We start from the raw sequence: 20,145 nt of genomic DNA on the forward strand, positions 1-20,145 counted from the left end.
GCCTGTCCTTCCATGATGGTTCCTCGTCTCCCTCCTCTTTCTTGGGTTTCTGCTGCCTGAGGTATTCACTGAGCACTCGGTCAGTTGGGGCCATCTTCCCAATGTATTCTTGGATGTTCCTTGTCTCATCCTGGACTGTGGTGCTGACACTCACCAGTCCCCGGCCCCCTTCCTTCCGCTTAGCGTACAGCCTCAGGGTGCTGGACTTGGGGTGAAACCCTCCATGCATGGTAAGGAGCTTTCTTGTCTTTATGTCAGTGGCTTCTATCTCCTCCTTTGGCCAGCCTATTACCCCAGCAGGGTACCTGATCACGGGCAGGGCGTACGTGTTGATGGCCCGGATCTTGTTCTTACCATTCAGCTGACTCCTCAGGACTTGCGTGACCCTCTGCAGGTACTTGGTGGTTGCAGCTTTTCTAGCGGCCTCTTCATGGTTCCCATTCGCCTGTGGGATCCCCAAGTACTTGTAACTGTCCTCTATGTCTGCAATGTTGCCTTCTGGTAGTTCAATCCCCTCAGTTCTGACTACCTTCCCTCTCTTTGTTACCATCCGACTACACTTCTCCAGTCCGAACGACATTCCAATGTCATTGCTGTATAGCCTGGTAGTGTGGATCAGTGAATCGATGTCTCGTTCACTCTTGGCATACAGCTTGATGTCATCCATGTACAGGAGGTGGCTGACAACTGCTCCGTTCCGTAGTCGGTATCCGTAGCCAGTCTTGTTAATGATCTCACTGAGGGGGTTCAGGCCTATGCAGAACAGCAGTGGGGACAGAGCATCTCCTTGGTAGATCCCGCACTTGATGGTGACTTGTGTTATGGGCTTGGAGTTGGCCTCTAGTGTTGTACGCCACATCCCCATTGAGTTCCTGATGAAGGCTCTTAGGGTCCCATTGATCTTGTACAATTCTAGGCATTCCAGTATCCAGCTGTGGGGCATTGAGTCATAGGCCTTCTTGTAATCAATCCAGGCAGTGCACAGGTTGGTCAGTCTGGTCTTGCAGTCTCGGCTGATTGTTCTGTCTACCAGTAGCTGGTGTTTTGCGCCTCTGGTATTCTTGCCAATTCCTTTCTGTGTCCCGCTCATGTATTGACCCATGTGCCTGTTCATCTTAGCCGATATGATGCCTGACAGGAGCTTCCATGTAGTACTGAGGCAGGTTATTGGTCGGTAGTTGGAGGGGACCGGTCCCTTCTTGGGGTCCTTGGGGATCAGGACCGTCCGGCCTTCAGTTAGCCATTCCGGGTGTCTCTCGTTAACTAGCAGCTGGTTCATTTGTGCTGCCAGACGCTCGTGGAGTGCAGTCAGCTTCTTCAGCCAGTAGGCATGTATATATATATTAGGGGTGCAACGATATTCGTATCGATATTGAACCGTTCGATACAGTGCTTTCGGTTCGGTACGCATATGTATCGAACAATACAACATTTGTAATTTATTTTATCAACTTTCCTTCTGACGATGCTGTCTGTGTTGAGCGCTCAGTGAATCTGCGTTCGACTACTCCGCCTAGGCTGCACTGTCGAGCGCAGATCCACTGAGCGCTCAACACAGACAGCATAGTCAGGAGGAAGAGCGCAGGGCAAGCTAGCGAGACAGAAGTTAAGCTCTCCTTGCAAGATGGACCTCCCCCACCCTCATTCAGATCTGGCGTTTGGAATTATTTTGGTTTTCATGTGACGTATGACCCTGAAGGTAAGCGAGTCATGGACTAAAGTAAAACAGTATGTTGGATGTGCCATGCAATGCTTAATTACATTGGTGTGAACTAGTGTGTTAGCGCAGTTAGCTCGTTAACGTGTTGGCCGTCTAGCCCCATGCACGGGGCGATCGGCGGTAGCTCGTTAACGGAGATTTGCCGTGTTGTGGCGTTAAGGTCATTTCAACGAGATTAACCTGAAAGCACTAGTGGGAACACAACGAATATGACTGCACATTTACGCCGACATCATCCTAGTGCAAAGACAAAAACAACAAGCATGCTACTAACTTTAGCCGAGTCATTTAGACAGCTGTTTAATATGCTGCTGAGAATATAGCCCAGAAGAAGCGGATAGTATAGCTTTTATTTTGGAAAGAGACATTTCTCTGTAATAAACTCTCTTTTCCAAAGATGAGTGATTCCTCAATCAGATACAGGGCTCGCAATATCGCTAGCCCGACGTCCCGGAGCTAGCGATCTTTCCAATCGGGCTACAAAAATCTCTCTGCCCTGCCCGTCGGGCTATTGTAGGAAAAATATATGTCAATGCTTTTGCATTCTTTCAGAAATGTAGCTGGGTAATTATGTCATTGGCATCGGTGAGCCACTGTCAATATGTGACATATTGAAATCGCGTTTGAATTTGCGCTTGTTTTTTTTGCTTTCACTTTGCAATCGTGCGAACTGTGTATAGAGAGCGACAGCACTGATCTGTGAGTGATGATAATTTGTGCACCAATTCCTCTGACATCGTCTTATCAATCGTTAGCTTACTATGCAAACATGACAAGTGAAATCTCCCGCAGCTTAAACACGTGAGAGGTTGGTTGCGCAGAGAATCGCTGAGCTTATGTGAGTGTGTGTGTAAAAGCATTTCAGTTCTGCTGAGCCAAATAAGACAGGTCAGGGTGAAGAAGTGACAGCCAAAGAAAAGCTTACCACAAAACGGAGAAGTTATGACAAATCAGACTATAAGGCAAAAAGAAAGTGCAGCTTTATGGTTTCATGGACAAAAGAATTTCTGTGGCTGCAATATGATGAGCTAAATAACCAGGGCTGCACATAAGTGGTCCGCAGGTGCGCATTCGCTGTCAAAATAAAAAACACGCACAAGGGTTAGGGTTAAATTTAAAAACTGTACTTTTGAGTTAAAATATATATTTATAATTTTAATAAATGACAAATTAAAAATGCATGAACATTTTTTTGTATCGAAAAAATATCGAACCGTGACACCAAAGTATCGAACCGAACCGAACCGTGAATTTTGTGTATCGTTGCACCCCTAATATATACATATATATTAGGGGTGCAACGATATTCGTATCGATATTGAACCGTTCGATACAGTGCTTTCGGTTCGGTACGCGTATGTATCGAACAATACAACATTTGTAATTTATTTTATCAACTTTCCTTCTGACGATGCTGTCTGTGTGGAGCGCTCAGTGAATCTGCGTTCGACTACTCCGCCTAGGCTGCACTGTCGAGCGCAGATCCACTGAGCGCTCCACACAGACAGCATAGTCAGAAGGAAGAGCGCAGGGCACCTCCCCCACCCTCATTCAGATCTGGCGTTTGGAATTATTTTGGTTTTCATGTGACGTATGACCCTGAAGGTAAGCGAGTCATGGACTAAAGTAAAACAGTATGTTGGCTGTGCCATGCAATGCTCAATTACATGGGTGGGAACTAGTGTGTTAGCGCAGTTAGCTCGTTAACGTGTTGGCCGTCTAGCCCCATGCACAGAGCGATCGGTGGTAGCTCGTTAACGGAGATTTGCCGTGTTGTGGCGTTAAGGTCATTTCAACGAGATTAACCTGAAAGCACTAGTGGGAACACGACGAATATGACTGCACATTTACGCCGACGTCATCCTAGTGCAAAGACAAGTGGAAGCAGAAAAAAACAAGCAAGCATGCTACTAACTTTAGCCGAGTCATTTAGACAGCTGTTAGCACATGATTCTCCTTATGCTGCTGAGAATATAGCCCAGAAGAAGCGGATAGTATAGCTTTTATTTTGGAAAGAGACATTTCTCTGTAATAAACTCTCTTTTCCAAAGATGAGTGATTCCTCAATCAGATACAGGGCTTGCAATATCGCTAGCCTGACGTCCCGGAGCTAGCGATTTTTTCAGTCGGGCTACCAAAATCTATCTCTTCCCTGCCCGTCGGGCTATTGTAGGAAAAATATATGTCAATGCTTTTGCATTCTTTCAGAAATGTAGCTGGGTAATTATGTCATTGGCATCGGTGAGCCACTGTCAATATGTGACATATTGAAATCGCGTTTGAATTTGCGCTTGTTTTTTTGCTTTCACTTTGCAATCGTGCGAACTGTGTATAGAGAGCGACAGCACTGATCTGTGAGTGATGATAATTTGTGCACCAATTCCTCTGACATCGTCTTATTAATCGTTAGCTTACTATGCAAACATGACAAGTGAAATCTCCCGCAGCTTAAACATGTGAGAGGTTGATCGCGCAGAGAATCGCTGAGCTTATGTGAGTCCGTGTGTAAAAGCAGCAGGATTTATATTTGACTACGATGACCTGGATGACTGAGAACCTTCACAGACAGATATATATTTTAGTTCTGCTGAGCCAAATAAGACAGGTCAGGGTGAAGAAGTGACAGCCAAAGAAAAGCTTACCACAAAACGGAGAAGTTATGACAAATCAGACTATAAGGCAAAAAGAAAGTGCAGCTTTATGGTTTCATGGACAAAAGAATTTCTGTGGCTGCAATATGACGAGCTAAATAACCAGGGCTGCACATAAGTGGTCCGCAGGTGCGCATTCGCTGTCAAAATAAAAAACACGCACAAGGGTTAGGGTTAAATTTAAAAACTGTACTTTTGAGTTAAAATATATATTTATAATTTTAATAAATGACAAATTAAAAAGGCATGAACATTTTTTTTGTATCGAAAAAATATCGAACCGTGACACCAAAGTACCGAACCGAACTGTGAATTTTGTGTATCGTTGCACCCCTAGTTGGTACGGAGAGTAACCTTCAGTAAAAGTAATAATTCACACAGCAATAGTTCATTCATGTAGTTGTAAAAAGCCTGACAGTATATTAAGTAATCCAAAGTATTCAGAATACGTTACTCTCATTGAGTAACGTAACGGATTACGTTACAAAATACATGTTGGGCCATGTAATCTGTAATCTGTAGTGGGATACATTTTAAAAGTAACCTTCCCAACACTGGTGGCAAATATGTACCATAGATGTATTCAAATGACAGTTACTTTACTACTGCTTCCTGTCTTTTAGTGCCTCCTTCCATTGCTGATGGTCGCACCAATGTCACAGTTATAGTCAACGTTCAGACCACTCTGTCTTGTGAGGCTACAGGCATACCCAAACCCACTGTCAGCTGGAGGAAAAATGGCCGACTTATAAACACAGACCAGAACCAGAACATATACAGGTCGGAGTTTTCTCCTTCTCTTTCCTAGTGAAATATATTCAAATTTGTCTCAGAAAAAAACAAAACCGGCTCACTTTAAGTGTATAGAAATACTAACGCCATCTCTTAATCGTTTCCAGATTACTGTCATCGGGCTCACTGGTAGTTATAGCGCCCACAGTGGAGGACACGGCTGTGTACCAGTGCGCTGCCTCTAACGAGGCAGGTGAAGACACCAGATCCATCAACCTGACTGTGAACGGTGGGTAACACAACAGTTATTTACAGATTCCTTTTGTTTTGTGTTAATTAAGTTAATTTTCTTTCTAATAAGTAATGGATCGTTCATCTGTGCGAGTTTATTCTACATTGTGGATTTTCATATTGCATCTGTTCCTCTAGTTCCTCCGTCAATAGCAGATGAACTCACAGAGTTAGTTGTGACCAGGCTGTCCCCGGTGGTCATTCCGTGCACTGCGTCTGGCATCCCGGAGCCCACAATCCACTGGAGCAAAGCTGGCATGAAGCTGCCCATAGAGGGTCTGGGATATAGCATCCTGGCAACAGGTATGTTTTAAATATACCCACTGCTGATGAACTCACCAAACCAAAGTGTCAGTGAAGGTTCTCTGTCATCTAGGTCATCGTAGTCTAAGGAGCTCGGACAGAAAAGCGTCTGGACTACTTTAAGTTTCTTGAAGACGTTTCACCTTCTTCAGTTCTGAGAGCAACTGGTGGAGTCCCAGATTTTAAGACCAAAGGGAGTGTCCCCAGGAGGGTCCTGGACCCCCTATTGATCCTTTGCCTAATCACATGAGTCATAGTGTAAAAACGGGTGTGGGTCACAATCAGCCAATGTTTGGGTGAACCCATTGTGAGACCTAGCTCCATCCTATCGTGTGATTTACTGAGACAAGACAGCTCCTTGAAAAAACAGAACGAGCTCACTCACTCAGATTTTGCGCTCTGCCTCACCGCCACATATTTTAATTACAACAAGGATTTTACAGACAAAACATGGCTGTGCAGTGGGCTCCCTGGTGTCACCTATTGTAGCCAAACTTAACATGGAGGAAGTGGGGAAAAAGTCTCCCATACAGGTATGTTGATGACACCTGGGTCAAAATCTAAATCCAGGAAGTAGAATCCTTCACTGCTCACATCAGCTCAGTGGATAAAAACATAAAGTTCACCTGTGAAGACACAAAGATGGCAGTTTGCCATTCCTGGACTGTGCCGTGGGCTTTGAAGGGAATGGAAACCTCAACATTGAAGTTTACCAGAAGCCCACACACATGGACCAGTACCTCCACCCTCTGGAACACAGACTTGGAGTGATCAGGATCCTACATCACTGGGCAGAACATGTTCCCCTTTAGCCAGAAGGGAAACAAAAGGAACACACGCATGTAAAGAAAGCTCTTAAAACATGTGATTATTTCCTCAAGTCAGCAAAGATGCACAGAAAAGGTCAGAAGCTTAAATAAGTCCAGACGCTTTTTCCCCCGCGAGCTCCTTAGATCACCGAACCGAAGTTTGATTAAAACGTAAAATTCCCTTTTTAATGGCCTTAAATTTGACTACAAATACCACAAAAAGTAAGACAAGCGTCTCCTAAAGGGCACATGTCAGGTTACTTTGTGTGTATTTTAGCTGTAGATAAGATGTCGAGGAGGATTTTGATGCCTGTCTTTAAATATTTTATCTGCTGTTCGTGTCGATCTGCATTCAGGTCCGATAGAGATCACCTCAGCCGAGCTAACTCATGCTGGACGCTACTCATGTACAGCTCAGAATGCTGCAGGCTCCACCCACCGCCACGTGCAGCTCACAGTCCAGGGTAAAAAACGAATTCTTCAGGGTTCACAGCTTAAATGATTTTTATTTTAGAGCTCTTGATTCTGATTGAGAGGCTTGTTTTTTTTATTTTTTTTATTTGGAGGTTTATTCTTTTGTTCTTGATCATCACTACTTTCCAAACCTTCTCCTCAGAGCTTCCAGTGATTGAGTCCCATCCATCAGCACTGGATGTGATCCTGAATAACCCCGTAAGTCTGCCCTGCAGAGCCACAGGCTCACCCACACCTACCATTACCTGGCAGAAGGAGGGCATCAACATACCCACTACAGGTAAATAATTTTGTGTTTTTGTCAGTTGGTGTAAGCAATCAGTCGTGAAATTTTGGCTCTGGCTTCGTGCTAGGTGGTAGGTCCACTATACTCCCTAATGGAAGTCTGCAGATCTCCAAGGCATCACTATCAGACTCTGGAATGTACATATGTGTGGCTCAAAACCCTGCTGGCACAGCGCTCGGCAAGACCAGACTCAGAGTGCAAGGTAGGTACTTTTATGTTGAAATTTCAACCTCACGATCATAATACCAGTTGTGTACAAAATGCACCCAAAGTCACTGAAATTCAGGTTTCCCACGATGTCAACAAATATACTAATGTACTAACCCCACACATTTCTCCTTGCACCTGAAGTCCCTCCAGTGATCAGCTCAGACACTCGGGAATATTTGGCACCTGTGGACTCCTCCGTGACGCTGCGGTGCCAAGCTGACGGCTCCCCTCCCCCCTCGGTCACGTGGCACAAAGACGGGCGCGTGCTGAGTGAAACCGTACGCCTGAGGGTCCTCAGTTCAGGATCTCTGCAGATCGCCTTCATTCAGCCGAGCGATGCCGGGAGATACACTTGCACTGCTGCCAATGCAGCGGGCACTGTCAACTTGGAAATGAGCCTTACTGTGCAGAGTAGGTTCCAGTCATTGAAATGACGTGATTTGACACATCACACTACATTTGTGGTGTTAACGTTTTCTATAAAGATGGATGGGTGATGCATGGATGCATGGATGGTTCCAGTAGTTCTGCTTCTTCAACACAGCATCATTCAGATTTTATACTCACATCCAGACATATAGTCCCAATCAAAAGTTTAAGACCACTTGAAAAATGGCAAAAAAATCCTATTTTGCATGGTTGGATTTTAACAAGGTTCCAAGTGGAGCTTCAACATGCAACAAGAAGAAATGGGAGTGAGATAAAACATTTTTTGAGCATGCAATTTACTGAAAACGACGCTTAAACTGGTTTTAAACTTTTAATCGGGAGTGTATAGCAAAGCAAAGATAAAAAAGGGTGACTTGGTTTTATCCTAATCTCTTGCAGTTCCTCCGTTCATTCGTGGTGGAGAGCAGGAGGTCGTGGTGGTGGAAAACAGTCAGGTCCAGCTTGTGTGTTTGGCAGAGGGCGTCCCTCAGCCAAAACTGTCCTGGGAAAAGGACGGTAGTCCTGTCAGCGAAAGCGCGGGGGAGTATACGATCCTGCCATCTGGTGAGCTGGTTATTGACAGTGCTCAGGTAAAAAATAGAAACACTGAATAGTATTTTGTTTTGATCATATTTAACACACGAGTTTGACCTATATGCTCCTTTTCCCTTTACCCTGCCCCCGCCTTTTGGTGAACCAGCCTGAAGATGCAGGAAGTTACACCTGCGTTGCCACTAATTCAGTCGGGCAGGACAGTTGGACCGTCACCCTGTTGGTTCATACTCATCCCATCTTCACTGAGCTTCTTGGGGATGTGGCCCTGAACAAAGGAGAGCGCCTCACGCTGTTCTGTGGAGTCAGTGGCATCCCCCTACCCAGAATCACTTGGGCCTTTAATAACAACATCATCCCAGGTATGAATCGTTGTAAACGGAGAGGTTTCCTTTCGTTATTTCTTAATCTTTGTCATTTCATTTTATTTCTTTTCTGCCATTGATGCTTCAGTTCACTACGATCAAACGAACGGTCACAGTGAGCTGGTGATCGAGAGAGTGAGCAAAGACGATGCCGGCACCTACACCTGTGTGGCAGAAAATGATGTGGGAACCATCAAGTCGCTGGCCTTGGTCTATGTCAAAGGTAAAAGCATGCTTTCATGAACTATTTTGATGCTGTTGCATCTCTCTAAGCTGCTCTACACTCGACCTGATCTGCCTGTTCTTCAGAGCCTCCGATCATCGATGGCGACCTTCACTCCAACCGCATTGAACCCCTGGGCGGGAATGCAATCCTGAACTGTGAGGTTCGAGGAGACCCGCTGCCAACCATCCAGTGGAGCAAAAATGGAATAAACATCCAGATCAGCTACCGAATCCGTCAACTGGACAACGGCTCCCTGGCCATCTATGGCACAGTGGTAGGAAGACAGCTCTTTTGTGTAAGACAAAGGTGAGCTTTGGAAAAGGTCACGGTGATTTCATTTACAATGTGTGTGGCAGAGTGAAGATGCGGGAAACTACATGTGTGTGGCGACAAATGACGCTGGTGTGGTGGAGAGAAGTGTCACACTTACCTTACACAGTGAGTGTTTAACCGTGTCAGGATGCAGCACTTTTAATTATAGCGTTTTTGTAGCAGTGATAGATGTGATAGAAGCACGCTGCTCTTCCAGGTGCACCCGCAATCATTGTAGAACCCGTGGAGACGGTGCTGGATGCCGGAACCACGGCTGTGCTCAACTGTCAGGCGGAGGGTGAGCCTACACCCATGATAGAGTGGTCTCGCCAGGGGCGCCCCCTTCTGGGCAACAACCGCTTCTCTGCCTTATCTAATGGCTCCCTCAGGATCATCAGTGCGCAAAAGGAGGACACAGCTGAGTACGAATGCGTGGCAAGAAACCTGCTTGGATCAGTGCTGGTCAAGGTCACTCTTACCATACGGGGTGAGCAGTTTTTAGTTTATTCTTACATCTGCATTCAGAAATGGCAAAATCGGTCCATATGCATGCTTTCAATATTTTGGTGTCTAAAGGGACCTAACGCCAAGTGCCAAAGTTAATTAACGTTCTTGTCAGTCCATGGCGGCTTCTCGGAGTGGGCAGAGTGGGGTCCTTGCAGTGTGTCATGTGGTGTTGGTAACCAGAAGAGGCTCAGGCAGTGTAACAACCCTTTACCTGCCAACGGAGGCCGCCACTGTGCAGGATCAGACACAGAGACACGCAGCTGTCAGGGGAAACCCTGCCCAGGTGAGACTGAAACAGGGCCTAGAACCAAGTGTTTACAAAGGAGACCGTGTGCAAATGTCACATGCGGAACCAAATCTCTCGTCCCTCCACAGTGAATGGTAACTGGTCAGAATGGTCTCTCTGGGAGGAGTGTTCACGTACATGTGGTGAGGGCAACAGAACCAGGGTCCGGACCTGCAGTAGTCCTCCGCCTCAGCATGGAGGCAGGCCGTGTGAGGGGAAGGCAGTGGACGTGGTCATGTGCAGGGTCAGGCCATGTCCAGGTGAGGAAATGCATTTGCATGCGCAGGCACACACAGTTAAAAACAAGAGAACCACTGTCATTAAAGAGAACTTTAATTTGAGGGTGTTTGCTACAGTATAAATATCTTAATATTCTAGTTTTTGATGAAACTCCAGCTCTTTGGGCGTTTGCACACATCTTGACTTGTTGCCTAATTCTACTTATACTTCACGTAGCAGGCTAGCCTGTGTGGACAAACAGATCTAATAATATTCATGAAACAAATATGAATGTTTTTTTATGTCATTTCCAAATTTAATTAAACTTTCTTTTCTGATTTCCATGAATTTTTCCTGTTGTTAAACTGCAGATCTGTTGGGGTTTTTTTTCTAGCAGCACTGTGTTGCTTTATTCTGCTGTGTGTATATACATATATGTATGATGGACTGTAGGTTTATGCTCTTATAGTGGGAGGTAACTGGGGTTCTTGGCTACCGTGGAGCCCATGCAGCGAGACCTGCGGTAGGGGCGTGCAGTCCAGGATCCGTCTCTGCAACAACCCTCCTCCAGCGTTCGATGGGTCACAGTGTGTGGGCACAGACACCCAAACACAAATGTGCAAGGAGAAGCCTTGTCCCGGTAAGGACGCGATTATGCTTCGAGAAAAATCTCCGCTCCAGCCTGGATTTAGGAATTCGTTAAACGAAGCAGATTTCAGTTTTATACACTTTGTGTCCTCCAGTGGATGGAAAGTGGTCGTCCTGGGTGAGCTGGGGAGCCTGCAGTGTTTCCTGTGGGGGGGGTACTAGACAGAGGACACGCCTCTGTGCCAGCCCCGCCCCTCAGCACGGCGGCAGACAGTGTGAGGGCAACGACGTGCAAATCGACTTCTGCAACAGCGACCCCTGCCCCAGTGAGATACCTGAACTGCTACTGACTGCTTAGATACGCTCATTTCTGCATCTTTTCTTTTGTGAATCTGTCATTTTGCACTTCTGTGTGTTAGTCAGTGGTAACTGGGGTCCATGGAGCAGCTGGGGCAGCTGCAGCAAGACATGTAACGGAGGTCAGATGAGGCGCTACAGGACCTGTGACAACCCCAGACCCGCCTACGGTGGGAGAGCTTGTGCAGGTGCTGATACACAGATACAAAGATGCAGCACCGTCAAGTGCCCCGGTGAGTCAGCCTGCGGCACGGTCAGGCGTGTGTTATTGGTTCCCTTGTAAGACTAAATTACCCCTACGACTGCTCCATTGCCGTGATTTGTGTGTTGATGTGTACACCTGTACTGTTTGTATTTTGCAGTTGATGGTACCTGGGGTTCATGGCAGCCATGGGGAGAATGTTCTTCTTCCTGCGGAGGAGGACAGAGGACACGTGTTCGGCTCTGTGACGGTCCGTCTCCAAGTGACGGTGGTCGGCCGTGTCCAGGAGACTCTACTCAGCTGTCCAGGTGCAACACTCAGGCCTGCCCAGGTAACGTATCTCTTAAAAAAAGCTTCTGTGTTCATTTGCTGTATTTACATTTAAAGACACGTTTCTTTTGATCAGGTGGGCCCCTGAAGGCCCGAGGAAGCATCATAGGGAACATTAACGATATCGAGTTCGGCGTCTCCATCCTCAATGCCACCATCACCGACAGCTTTGGCAGCAGAATCATCAAAGCCACAATCTCTAATGTACCGAGGACGTTAGGTCAGTTTTCCATTAGCTCGTTGGTTGTATCACTGTTCTGCTTTTAGATGTTGTATGATGCTCTCTAATTCCTGCCTCCATCTAAAAGTCAGCTGTTTTCTTGAACTCCTAATAAATCTAAGACCTTTAAATTGATTCAAGGTCCTGCAATGAGGAAGCTCATCTCCATCCTGAACCCCGTCTACTGGACCACTGCGCATGAAGTAGGAGAGGCGGTCAACGGCTACACGCTAACAGGAGGTATCTTCAGGCGGGAGACGCAGGTGGAGTTTGCCACAGGTAGGATTTCATGGGTTCAACACGGAAGCATGAAATCTTTGAACAGCTGTTTATATGTAAAGATATGTGACGCGACTGCGTGTTGGCAGGCGAGATCCTGAGGATGACCCACATCGTCAGGGGTCTGGACTCTGACGGCGCTTTGCTTTTGGACATCGTTGTGAGCGGACACATCCTGCAGCTGCCTTCACATGCTCTCATCGGCATCAAGGTACACAAATAGGCAATGGGAATATTATGAAGCCAGCTAATAAACTAATATAGGGACTGAAAGAAATATGCATATGCTTATCAGCCTGTTTACAACCAAAACACATCAGTTCATGTATATTTACAAAATGGTTTTATTGCATTTCTGGAAATTTAAACCATAGAAAAGACTGGAAATCGAATACAGTGAACGCCTCTATTTTAGAAAACATCAATTTATCATTATTTGTTTCTCTCTCTCTTTTTTAGCCATATGTCATCTCTAAGCTTCCCACCAGCAAATCAAGTCCCCCGTCTTGTATACCTCATAGATTCATATAAACGCACAATAACTCAGTTTAACCCAATAAAAACAATTTAAAGTCTAATGTCACACATTGCAAGGAAACAAACTAAAGTTAAGGTCCAGCTGACAGACGCCAAACTGAATAATAAAAATGCACAATGTTCTGTTGTGTTTTTTTCCCAGGACTACACAGAGGACTACATCCAGACGGGACCGGGTCAGCTCTACGCTCTGTCCACTCGCATGTTCAGCATCGACAAGGAAAGTGTGCCCTACACCTGGAACCACACTGTCTCCTATGACCCGTCCAAGGGGAAGATGCCCTACCTGGTGGAAACGCTGAGGGCCGCAGCCATCAGTGCACACTACCACCCACTGGAGGAGGTGTTGGAGTACAGCATACAAGCTAGTATCTCCAAAGGTGAACGCAAAAGATGTTTCAACTTCTATTGCCTAATACTTTGTTGCACTTTCACCAAACATAAGCGAAATTTAAAGTTTGTTAACGTGACTCCAGGTGATCGCAGTAACCAGTGTCCTCGTGGCTTCACTTTGGTGGCTGCCGGGCCTTACTGTGCAGGTAATGCTAATCACAACACACGTATACTTACCCCCAAACCACGAAAAACTGCACCTAAAATGATGTATTCATGGATTCATAATTAGAACATCTGATCGTTTCTTATTGTTCGTATTCGTGTTTCTTTGTGCTGCAGATGAGAATGAATGTGAGGTTGGGAATCCGTGTTCACATGCCTGCCACAACACGATGGGCACCTACTACTGCTCCTGTCCCCGAGGCCTCGCCATCTCAGCCGACGGGAGGACGTGTCAGGGTACAAAACTCTCCGCCGCCTACTGACCCGACGCGGCAGCAAATCACCGTTAAGCCTCTTCTCTCCTCTCTCCTAGACGTCGACGAGTGTTCGCTAGGTGGGAATGTGTGCCACGACGCAGAAGACTGCGAGAATACCATCGGCTCTTACAGATGCGTCACGCGCTGTGGGCGTGGCTTCAGGAGAACAGCTGACGGCTACAGCTGTACAGGTTTGATTGTACACGTAAAGGGCATTCCTTTCCTTTTTAATCGATTTGACTTTCTAATAATAGTGGGACATGTTTGTGTTGTTCAGATGTGAACGAGTGCCTGGAGTCAAATCCGTGTAATCAACGTTGTTTGAATACCGTCGGTAGTTACCGCTGCGCCTGTGAGCCAGGATTTCATCTCAGGAACAGGCGCTGCATAGGTGAGAGAGGCGCTCCTCTCCATTGATGTTCTACGTAAAATAAGACAATTTATCACTAAACCTGGAGCCACAAACTTCCCTTTTTCCTCTGTTCACCGCAGATATCAACGAGTGCAGGCAGAGGGTTTGCCGCTCTGATCAGCAGTGTAAAAACACTCGCGGTGGTTACATCTGTATTGACCTCTGCCCCAGTGGTATGACCAAGGGTGGCAATGGAACATGTGTGGGTGAGTGCTACTGAAGTACTGTAGAGTAGTTACTAATACGCTGTTTAGAAAATGTAGAGAAACACATCTATTCTCAGTGGGGGGAAATAATCATGCAGCATATCTGTACCGATACAGACTGGGTAATGTGTTAGGAGTGGAAGGATCAAGGTAGAGGGCTGAATTCAAGCCTGGAAATGAAAAAATTCCACACAAAGTAGCAGTTTCCTGTCCCGCTGATGGGTTAAGGATCTTCTACGGCCCTGTCCAGCTCTCCCAGAGTAACTGTGTGTCTCCTGGATTCTCCTCCATGCTCTTGAAACTGAGCTGGGAGACTCTGTAAATCTTCTGGTATCTTCTGTGTCGTCCTGGAGGAGCCGGACAACAATGCAGCCTCTGCAGGGTTCATGTATCACGTCACGCTAACAGCAGTGACACTGACCCTAGCCAAACGCAAAACTAGTGAAAAACAGTCAGGAAATATAAGGAGGGGGGAAAGTCCCTTCCTGTTTGCAGCTCTTGTTAATTTCATTAAGACCAAAGCTGCTGAGACTGATTAACAACCCCCTCTGCTATGTAACTGACCACATCGATAGCCCAGAAGTTTAACCGACTAGATGCCAGCCTCTAATTAAAAGGTGTTTCTTGCATTTTTTTGATTAGCATATTGTGATTAATAAGATGATGCATGTTCGTCTCTTGTGGCCTGTTGCAGACGTTGACGAGTGCAGAGACGGTACCCATCAGTGCAGATACAACCAGATCTGCGAGAACACCAGAGGCAGCTACCACTGCACCTGCCCCCGTGGTTACAGATCCCAGGGAGTAGGGCGGCCCTGCGTCGGTACGTGTCTCTCTGCCTTGAATTGAATCCAGTGCGGTATAACATCAAACCCTCATTGCTGCTGTGTCATTCTGATTACTTTGGGCTACTTAGCCAAGCATGAAACATCCTGAGCAGTAAAATAAAAATGCAGTGCTCTTTCCTTATGTTTCGCATCAGCTTGCTTGCTTCAAGAAATGCACTTTCTTCTTTCTGATGCTGACTCACTCACTTCTGCAGAAAGCCTAAAAAGCTGCTGTCATCATATCGCGCCACTGCTTGCTCACATGACCAAATGCTTCACTGAGAACAGCTGATTAACTCTTTCTATTAAACGCAAACAAAAAAAAAATCTTGCTTTTTGTCAAGAAACAATGCTGCATGATATCAGAGGCTTTGCCAGCTCAAGATGATGCTACGGTGTTAGACAGCTGTTAGGGAAACAGGAAGGAGGGAAAGGAATACATAAAACACCAACTGTAAAAAGACCAGCACCGTCACCTCACAGCTCTGTCTGTCACTTCCTCCTTTTCATTCCCTCCAGTTCGGATCTATCAAAGTGTTTCCAGCACCTTTATGTTTGGGGCTGGCTGTTTCCTGGCGTCGCTTTGTGATGGCGTATGTACCCTGATGCTGCTGGGACATTAACACTCTGTCTGCTTTATTCAGATAGTCTGAATGAACTGGGAACGTTTTTTTAACATAATTCATATCTGATGTACTTCTTCAGATAAAATGTGAAAATTATGATTTTGTTATTTATGAGATGGAGTGATTCTCTCATTCAAATTAAACCTGTAGTTTCAATACATTTCTGTGTCCCTGACATGAAAATGTATTGTTATACAGCGGGGTAACTTGCATATCCCCTTTTCTCCCCTCATCCTTCTCCTCTTTCATGGCCTGCACCTCCTCCTGTGCTCCTCTCATCACTCTGTTCTTTTTTCTTTACTTCTGCATCATTTCCAACCTTTTATCCACCTTTTCTTGGTGCTGGTCTTTCTCTGTGCCGAGGGCAGATGTAAATGAATGTGAGCGGCTCCCGCAGCCTTGCGCCCACCAGTGCATCAACACTCCCGGCAGCTTCAAGTGCGCCTGCCCTCCTGGGCGCCACCTGCTGGGGGACGGCAAGTCCTGCGCTGGGCTTGAGCGGCTGCCCAGCTACGAAAGTTACTCGTACACTTACCGCACGTCTCAGTCCGCCCCCGGCGGCGGCTCCAGCCAGATGCTCTACCACAACTTGGCCTCCCAGAGCTACCACTCCTACGCAGCCCCCGCGTCGGGGCGCTACAGGAGTCGGAGCCGCAGAGAGACGCGTGTGCATTCCTCACATCAGGGCGTCCTCGCTTGTCAGCAGGGCTTTGAGCCCAGGGGTCACCGCTGCTTAGGTAACTATGGAGAAGAGGCAGGGTTGAGATGAGGGAGAGGAAAGTTCAGCATTTCATTACTGCCTGAGAATTTGCAGTGGGGTCTGGAAAACTGATGTTCTGTGTATCCCTCTGTGGCTGTTTTTGTGTGTGCATGACATCAAAAAGACATCAACGAGTGTGAAGTGAGGGACACCTGTCAGCACGAGTGCACGAACACACCAGGAAGCTACAGGTGTCTCTGTCCTGCTGGTTACCGCCTCATGACCAATGGCAAGACTTGTCAAGGTGAGAACCTCGGTGTGCTCGCTTTGTCTACCCGGCAATCCACCTGTTCACTGGAACTCATGCAATTTACCCTCAAGCGAGGTGTGACCTGTGCTTACTGTAGCTGTTTGCTGTATCTGCCGCAGACACAGACGAGTGCCTGGAACAGAACATCCAGTGTGGAGTGAATCGAATGTGCTTCAACACGAGAGGAAGCTACCAGTGTATTGACACCCCCTGTCCCCCAAACTACCAGAGGGACCCGGTCACAGGGTAAACCTGCACACATACATGAAACCTGATCATTCTGAACTTTGAGACAAAGTGATCATATTTTATCATATCCTACAGATATAAGTACGGGGGCGGGTTGTTTTCTCTTCAAATTGTAGCAGATTTCTGTGTAAAACCTTCTTCTTTGGGCTTCTCACATCGCCTTTACACCAAACCTTTGTTTTCTGCCTCCTGGGCCCACCAGCACCATATTCAACCAAAATTAACTTTTTTTCTTTTTGTAGGTTCTGTCTGAGAAACTGCCAGCCAAATGACCTGGAGTGCGCACTGAGCCCGTACGCCTTGGAGTACAAGCTGCTGTCGCTTCCCTTTGGCATCGCAGCCAACCAGGACCTCATCAGGCTGGTGGCCTACACACAGGATGGAGTGATGCACCCCAGGACCTCCTTCCTGGTGGTGGACGAGGATTTCGCGTTGCCGTTTGCTCTGCGAGATGAGAACCTAAAGGGAGTGCTGTTCACCACACGGCCGCTACGAGAGCCCCACACGTACCGCATGAAGGTCCGAGCCCTGTCCTACAGTGAAGACGGAGGCATCGAGTACCAGACGACCTTCATCGTCTACATCGCTGTCTCTGCCTACCCCTACTGAAAACACTTTAAATGACCCGAGTGGCTGCGTCCTCTGAGTGCAGTGCTGCAAAAAGTGGCATGGTGAGAGTTAGTGGATGCGACCGCATCAGTAAACAGACTGGAAAAAGATTATCGAGTGTGTGCGAGAGGCCAGCGGGTGCATACGGCCCCGAAGGTGTAAGGAAGTAGGACGCCTGATGTTTACATGAGGAAACTTACCAACTATTTATCAGCTCTAATCCCTGGAAACCTCCCAAACCTCTCAGTCAGTCATCTCCTGACTCTTCAGACTTATTTATAAGACACGTTAGATTCGACTCTTCCAAACCGAAACGCCACCGGTTCAGAGAGTACAACATATTAGCTTCTCTTTCATTTACATCAACCTATTATTAACTTCTTTGGGAAGGGCTCGAACACGAAAAATGGAAGACGGGTCCCACTTTTGCGCCATCAGTTGCCAAAGCGGAGGCGTCACTGTTCGGGTTTGGTGCTCAGGTACTGGCGCACGAACGCCTCAGGCAGAAACTCACGTCACCAGCGCGATGATCCACCCAACAGCTGGTGCCAAGATGTATTTTTTTACGATTTGTACATATGTTTTTCTCATAATGTAATGCCACACTTGTACGTACCGTATCCGTTTTGTAATAAAAATCGAATATGAATAGATAAATGCTGATTTTACAAATTATATATGCGTGCACAGCACTGCTGCACAAAACATCCCCGATCTTGACGGAGCGTGCCACACGTGGACCCGAGCGCCGTACGCAAAGCTTCTGATCACAGATACACTCGAAGGCCATTCAGAGATAAGTTTTCTCCGTCTGCCGTGAAGTCTTTAGATTCTTCGTATCCTTATCAGTTAAAGAAGATTAATGATAATCATGTGCAATATCAAATAAAAGTAATTATTACATCAGAATTATTACATTTACAAATGTTTGATAGTGTAAATCATTTTGAAGCTATGCTGTTGTTGATTATACACCCACACCTTGTTGATAATAGGTTGGACCTGCTTTTGCTTTCATAACTGTCTGAATTCTTCAAGGCACAGATTCAGGAGTGCCCTGGAAATCTTCCACAGAGGTTTTGGTTCAATTTTATTTATATAGCACCAAATCACAAAAAAAGTCGCCTCAAGGTGCTTTATACTGTACAGTAGATGCAGAGAAAAACCCAACAATCATATGACCCCCGATGAGCAGCACTTTGGCAACAGTGGGAAGGAAAAACTCCCTTTTAACAGGAAGAAACCTCCAGCAGAACCAGGCTCAGGGAGGGGCGGGGCCATCTGCTGCGACCGGTTGGGGTGAGAGAAGGAAGACAGGATAAAGACATGCTGTGGAAGAGAGACAGAGGTTAATAACAGATATGATTCAATGCAGAGAGGTCTGTTAATACATAGTGAGTGAGAAAGGTGACTGGAAAGGAAAAACTCAATGCATCATGGGAATCCCCAGCAGCCTAATAAACACATTCCAGTTTATTAATAATTCGAAAAACAAGTTATGGGTACATATTTGCATAACTTTTTAGGTATATGTACAAGTAGCGGTAATTACAAGTACAAAACATGTACTGTGCTTCATAAATGAGTAACAAATGTAGTACATAACAGTAACCTGCAGCACACCAGAAAAATAGATTCGGACTACCTTTTAGGCTCAGGTGCAGCGACACGGCTTTAACAAGAAGAAAAGTCAGTCATTCACCATCTTTCTCTTCTTCCTGCGCACTGAAACCACCAAAGTCCTCTTCTCCAGTGTCGGAAACGAACAGGTTCAGGATGGCTTCGTCATCCACTCTCAGCTTCTCTCCTTCGTTGTCACTTTCAAAACCAACCAAAGAAATCCTCGTTGTCAGAGTCGAACACCCTCAGAAGGGCCGTGGCGGTGTCCTCCTCTCCATCATGCAGCAGTCCAGCCCTTTGAAATCCGTTGGTGATCGTGGATGTTTCCACACTTTTCCACGCTGTCAGATTCCACCGGTGGAGTTGAGCATAACTTGCTTTTCGCAAGTTTATCGCCGCTCATCATCCACGCCTCCCACTGAACGCGTAGCGCTACTTTGAAGTTTGTTTTTCGCGCTACTTGTACGGCACTATGTTGCCTGGCGGATGGAGATGTGACCAACATACCACTCTTGAACCCCGATACTGTGTCTGATCACATGCCCTTCCGCCAGGCAACGTAGTGCCGTACAACAGCGGAACAAACAAAACAAATCGTCTTACGATATGACAAAAATCACGGACAATCCATAGAAAAGCCGCACCTGACTAAAAGCCGCAGGGTTCAAAAAGTAGCGGCTTATAGCCCGACAATTACGGTACTCAAGAACAACAAGTAGGCCTGCAGAGCGAGAGCGAAGTGCTCTAATAGGGTGATATGGTACTACAAGGTCATTAGGATAAGATGGGGCCTGATTATTTAAGACCTTGTATGTGAGGAGCAGGATTTTGAATTCTGGATTTAACAGGAAGCCAAAACAGGAGAAATCTGCTCTCTTTCTAGTCC

General features: G+C 46.4%; 1 protein-coding gene across 1 annotated transcript in view; it reads left to right on the forward strand.

Moving 5' to 3' along the window:
* hmcn1 (hemicentin 1) overlaps positions 1-18,247 on the forward strand; it is a 92,523-nt gene extending 74,276 nt beyond the window's left edge. The window contains exons 75-107 of the mRNA XM_085376516.1: positions 4,995-5,151; positions 5,271-5,392; positions 5,533-5,697; positions 6,863-6,970; positions 7,123-7,260; positions 7,334-7,468; positions 7,618-7,887; positions 8,305-8,495; positions 8,606-8,819; positions 8,911-9,045; positions 9,132-9,322; positions 9,405-9,486; positions 9,578-9,847; positions 9,980-10,150; positions 10,243-10,413; positions 10,842-11,012; positions 11,116-11,286; positions 11,380-11,550; positions 11,680-11,850; positions 11,926-12,069; positions 12,211-12,348; positions 12,438-12,559; positions 13,028-13,265; positions 13,362-13,424; positions 13,561-13,680; positions 13,757-13,891; positions 13,978-14,091; positions 14,193-14,318; positions 15,013-15,141; positions 16,140-16,508; positions 16,656-16,775; positions 16,901-17,027; positions 17,273-18,247. Coding sequence (XP_085232642.1) covers positions 4,995-5,151; positions 5,271-5,392; positions 5,533-5,697; positions 6,863-6,970; positions 7,123-7,260; positions 7,334-7,468; positions 7,618-7,887; positions 8,305-8,495; positions 8,606-8,819; positions 8,911-9,045; positions 9,132-9,322; positions 9,405-9,486; positions 9,578-9,847; positions 9,980-10,150; positions 10,243-10,413; positions 10,842-11,012; positions 11,116-11,286; positions 11,380-11,550; positions 11,680-11,850; positions 11,926-12,069; positions 12,211-12,348; positions 12,438-12,559; positions 13,028-13,265; positions 13,362-13,424; positions 13,561-13,680; positions 13,757-13,891; positions 13,978-14,091; positions 14,193-14,318; positions 15,013-15,141; positions 16,140-16,508; positions 16,656-16,775; positions 16,901-17,027; positions 17,273-17,639 — 5,516 coding nt within the window. The 3' untranslated portion in view covers positions 17,640-18,247. The remainder of the gene's footprint in view (positions 1-4,994; positions 5,152-5,270; positions 5,393-5,532; positions 5,698-6,862; positions 6,971-7,122; positions 7,261-7,333; positions 7,469-7,617; positions 7,888-8,304; positions 8,496-8,605; positions 8,820-8,910; positions 9,046-9,131; positions 9,323-9,404; positions 9,487-9,577; positions 9,848-9,979; positions 10,151-10,242; positions 10,414-10,841; positions 11,013-11,115; positions 11,287-11,379; positions 11,551-11,679; positions 11,851-11,925; positions 12,070-12,210; positions 12,349-12,437; positions 12,560-13,027; positions 13,266-13,361; positions 13,425-13,560; positions 13,681-13,756; positions 13,892-13,977; positions 14,092-14,192; positions 14,319-15,012; positions 15,142-16,139; positions 16,509-16,655; positions 16,776-16,900; positions 17,028-17,272) is intronic.
* The last annotated feature ends 1,898 nt before the right edge of the window (positions 18,248-20,145 follow it).

Source organism: Diplotaxodon limnothrissa, linkage group LG17 (genome assembly GCF_057381915.1).
Source record: "Diplotaxodon limnothrissa isolate DT_005_m linkage group LG17, D_limnothrissa_male_GT1.1, whole genome shotgun sequence".
In the NCBI taxonomy this organism is placed as follows: domain Eukaryota; kingdom Metazoa; phylum Chordata; class Actinopteri; order Cichliformes; family Cichlidae; genus Diplotaxodon; species Diplotaxodon limnothrissa.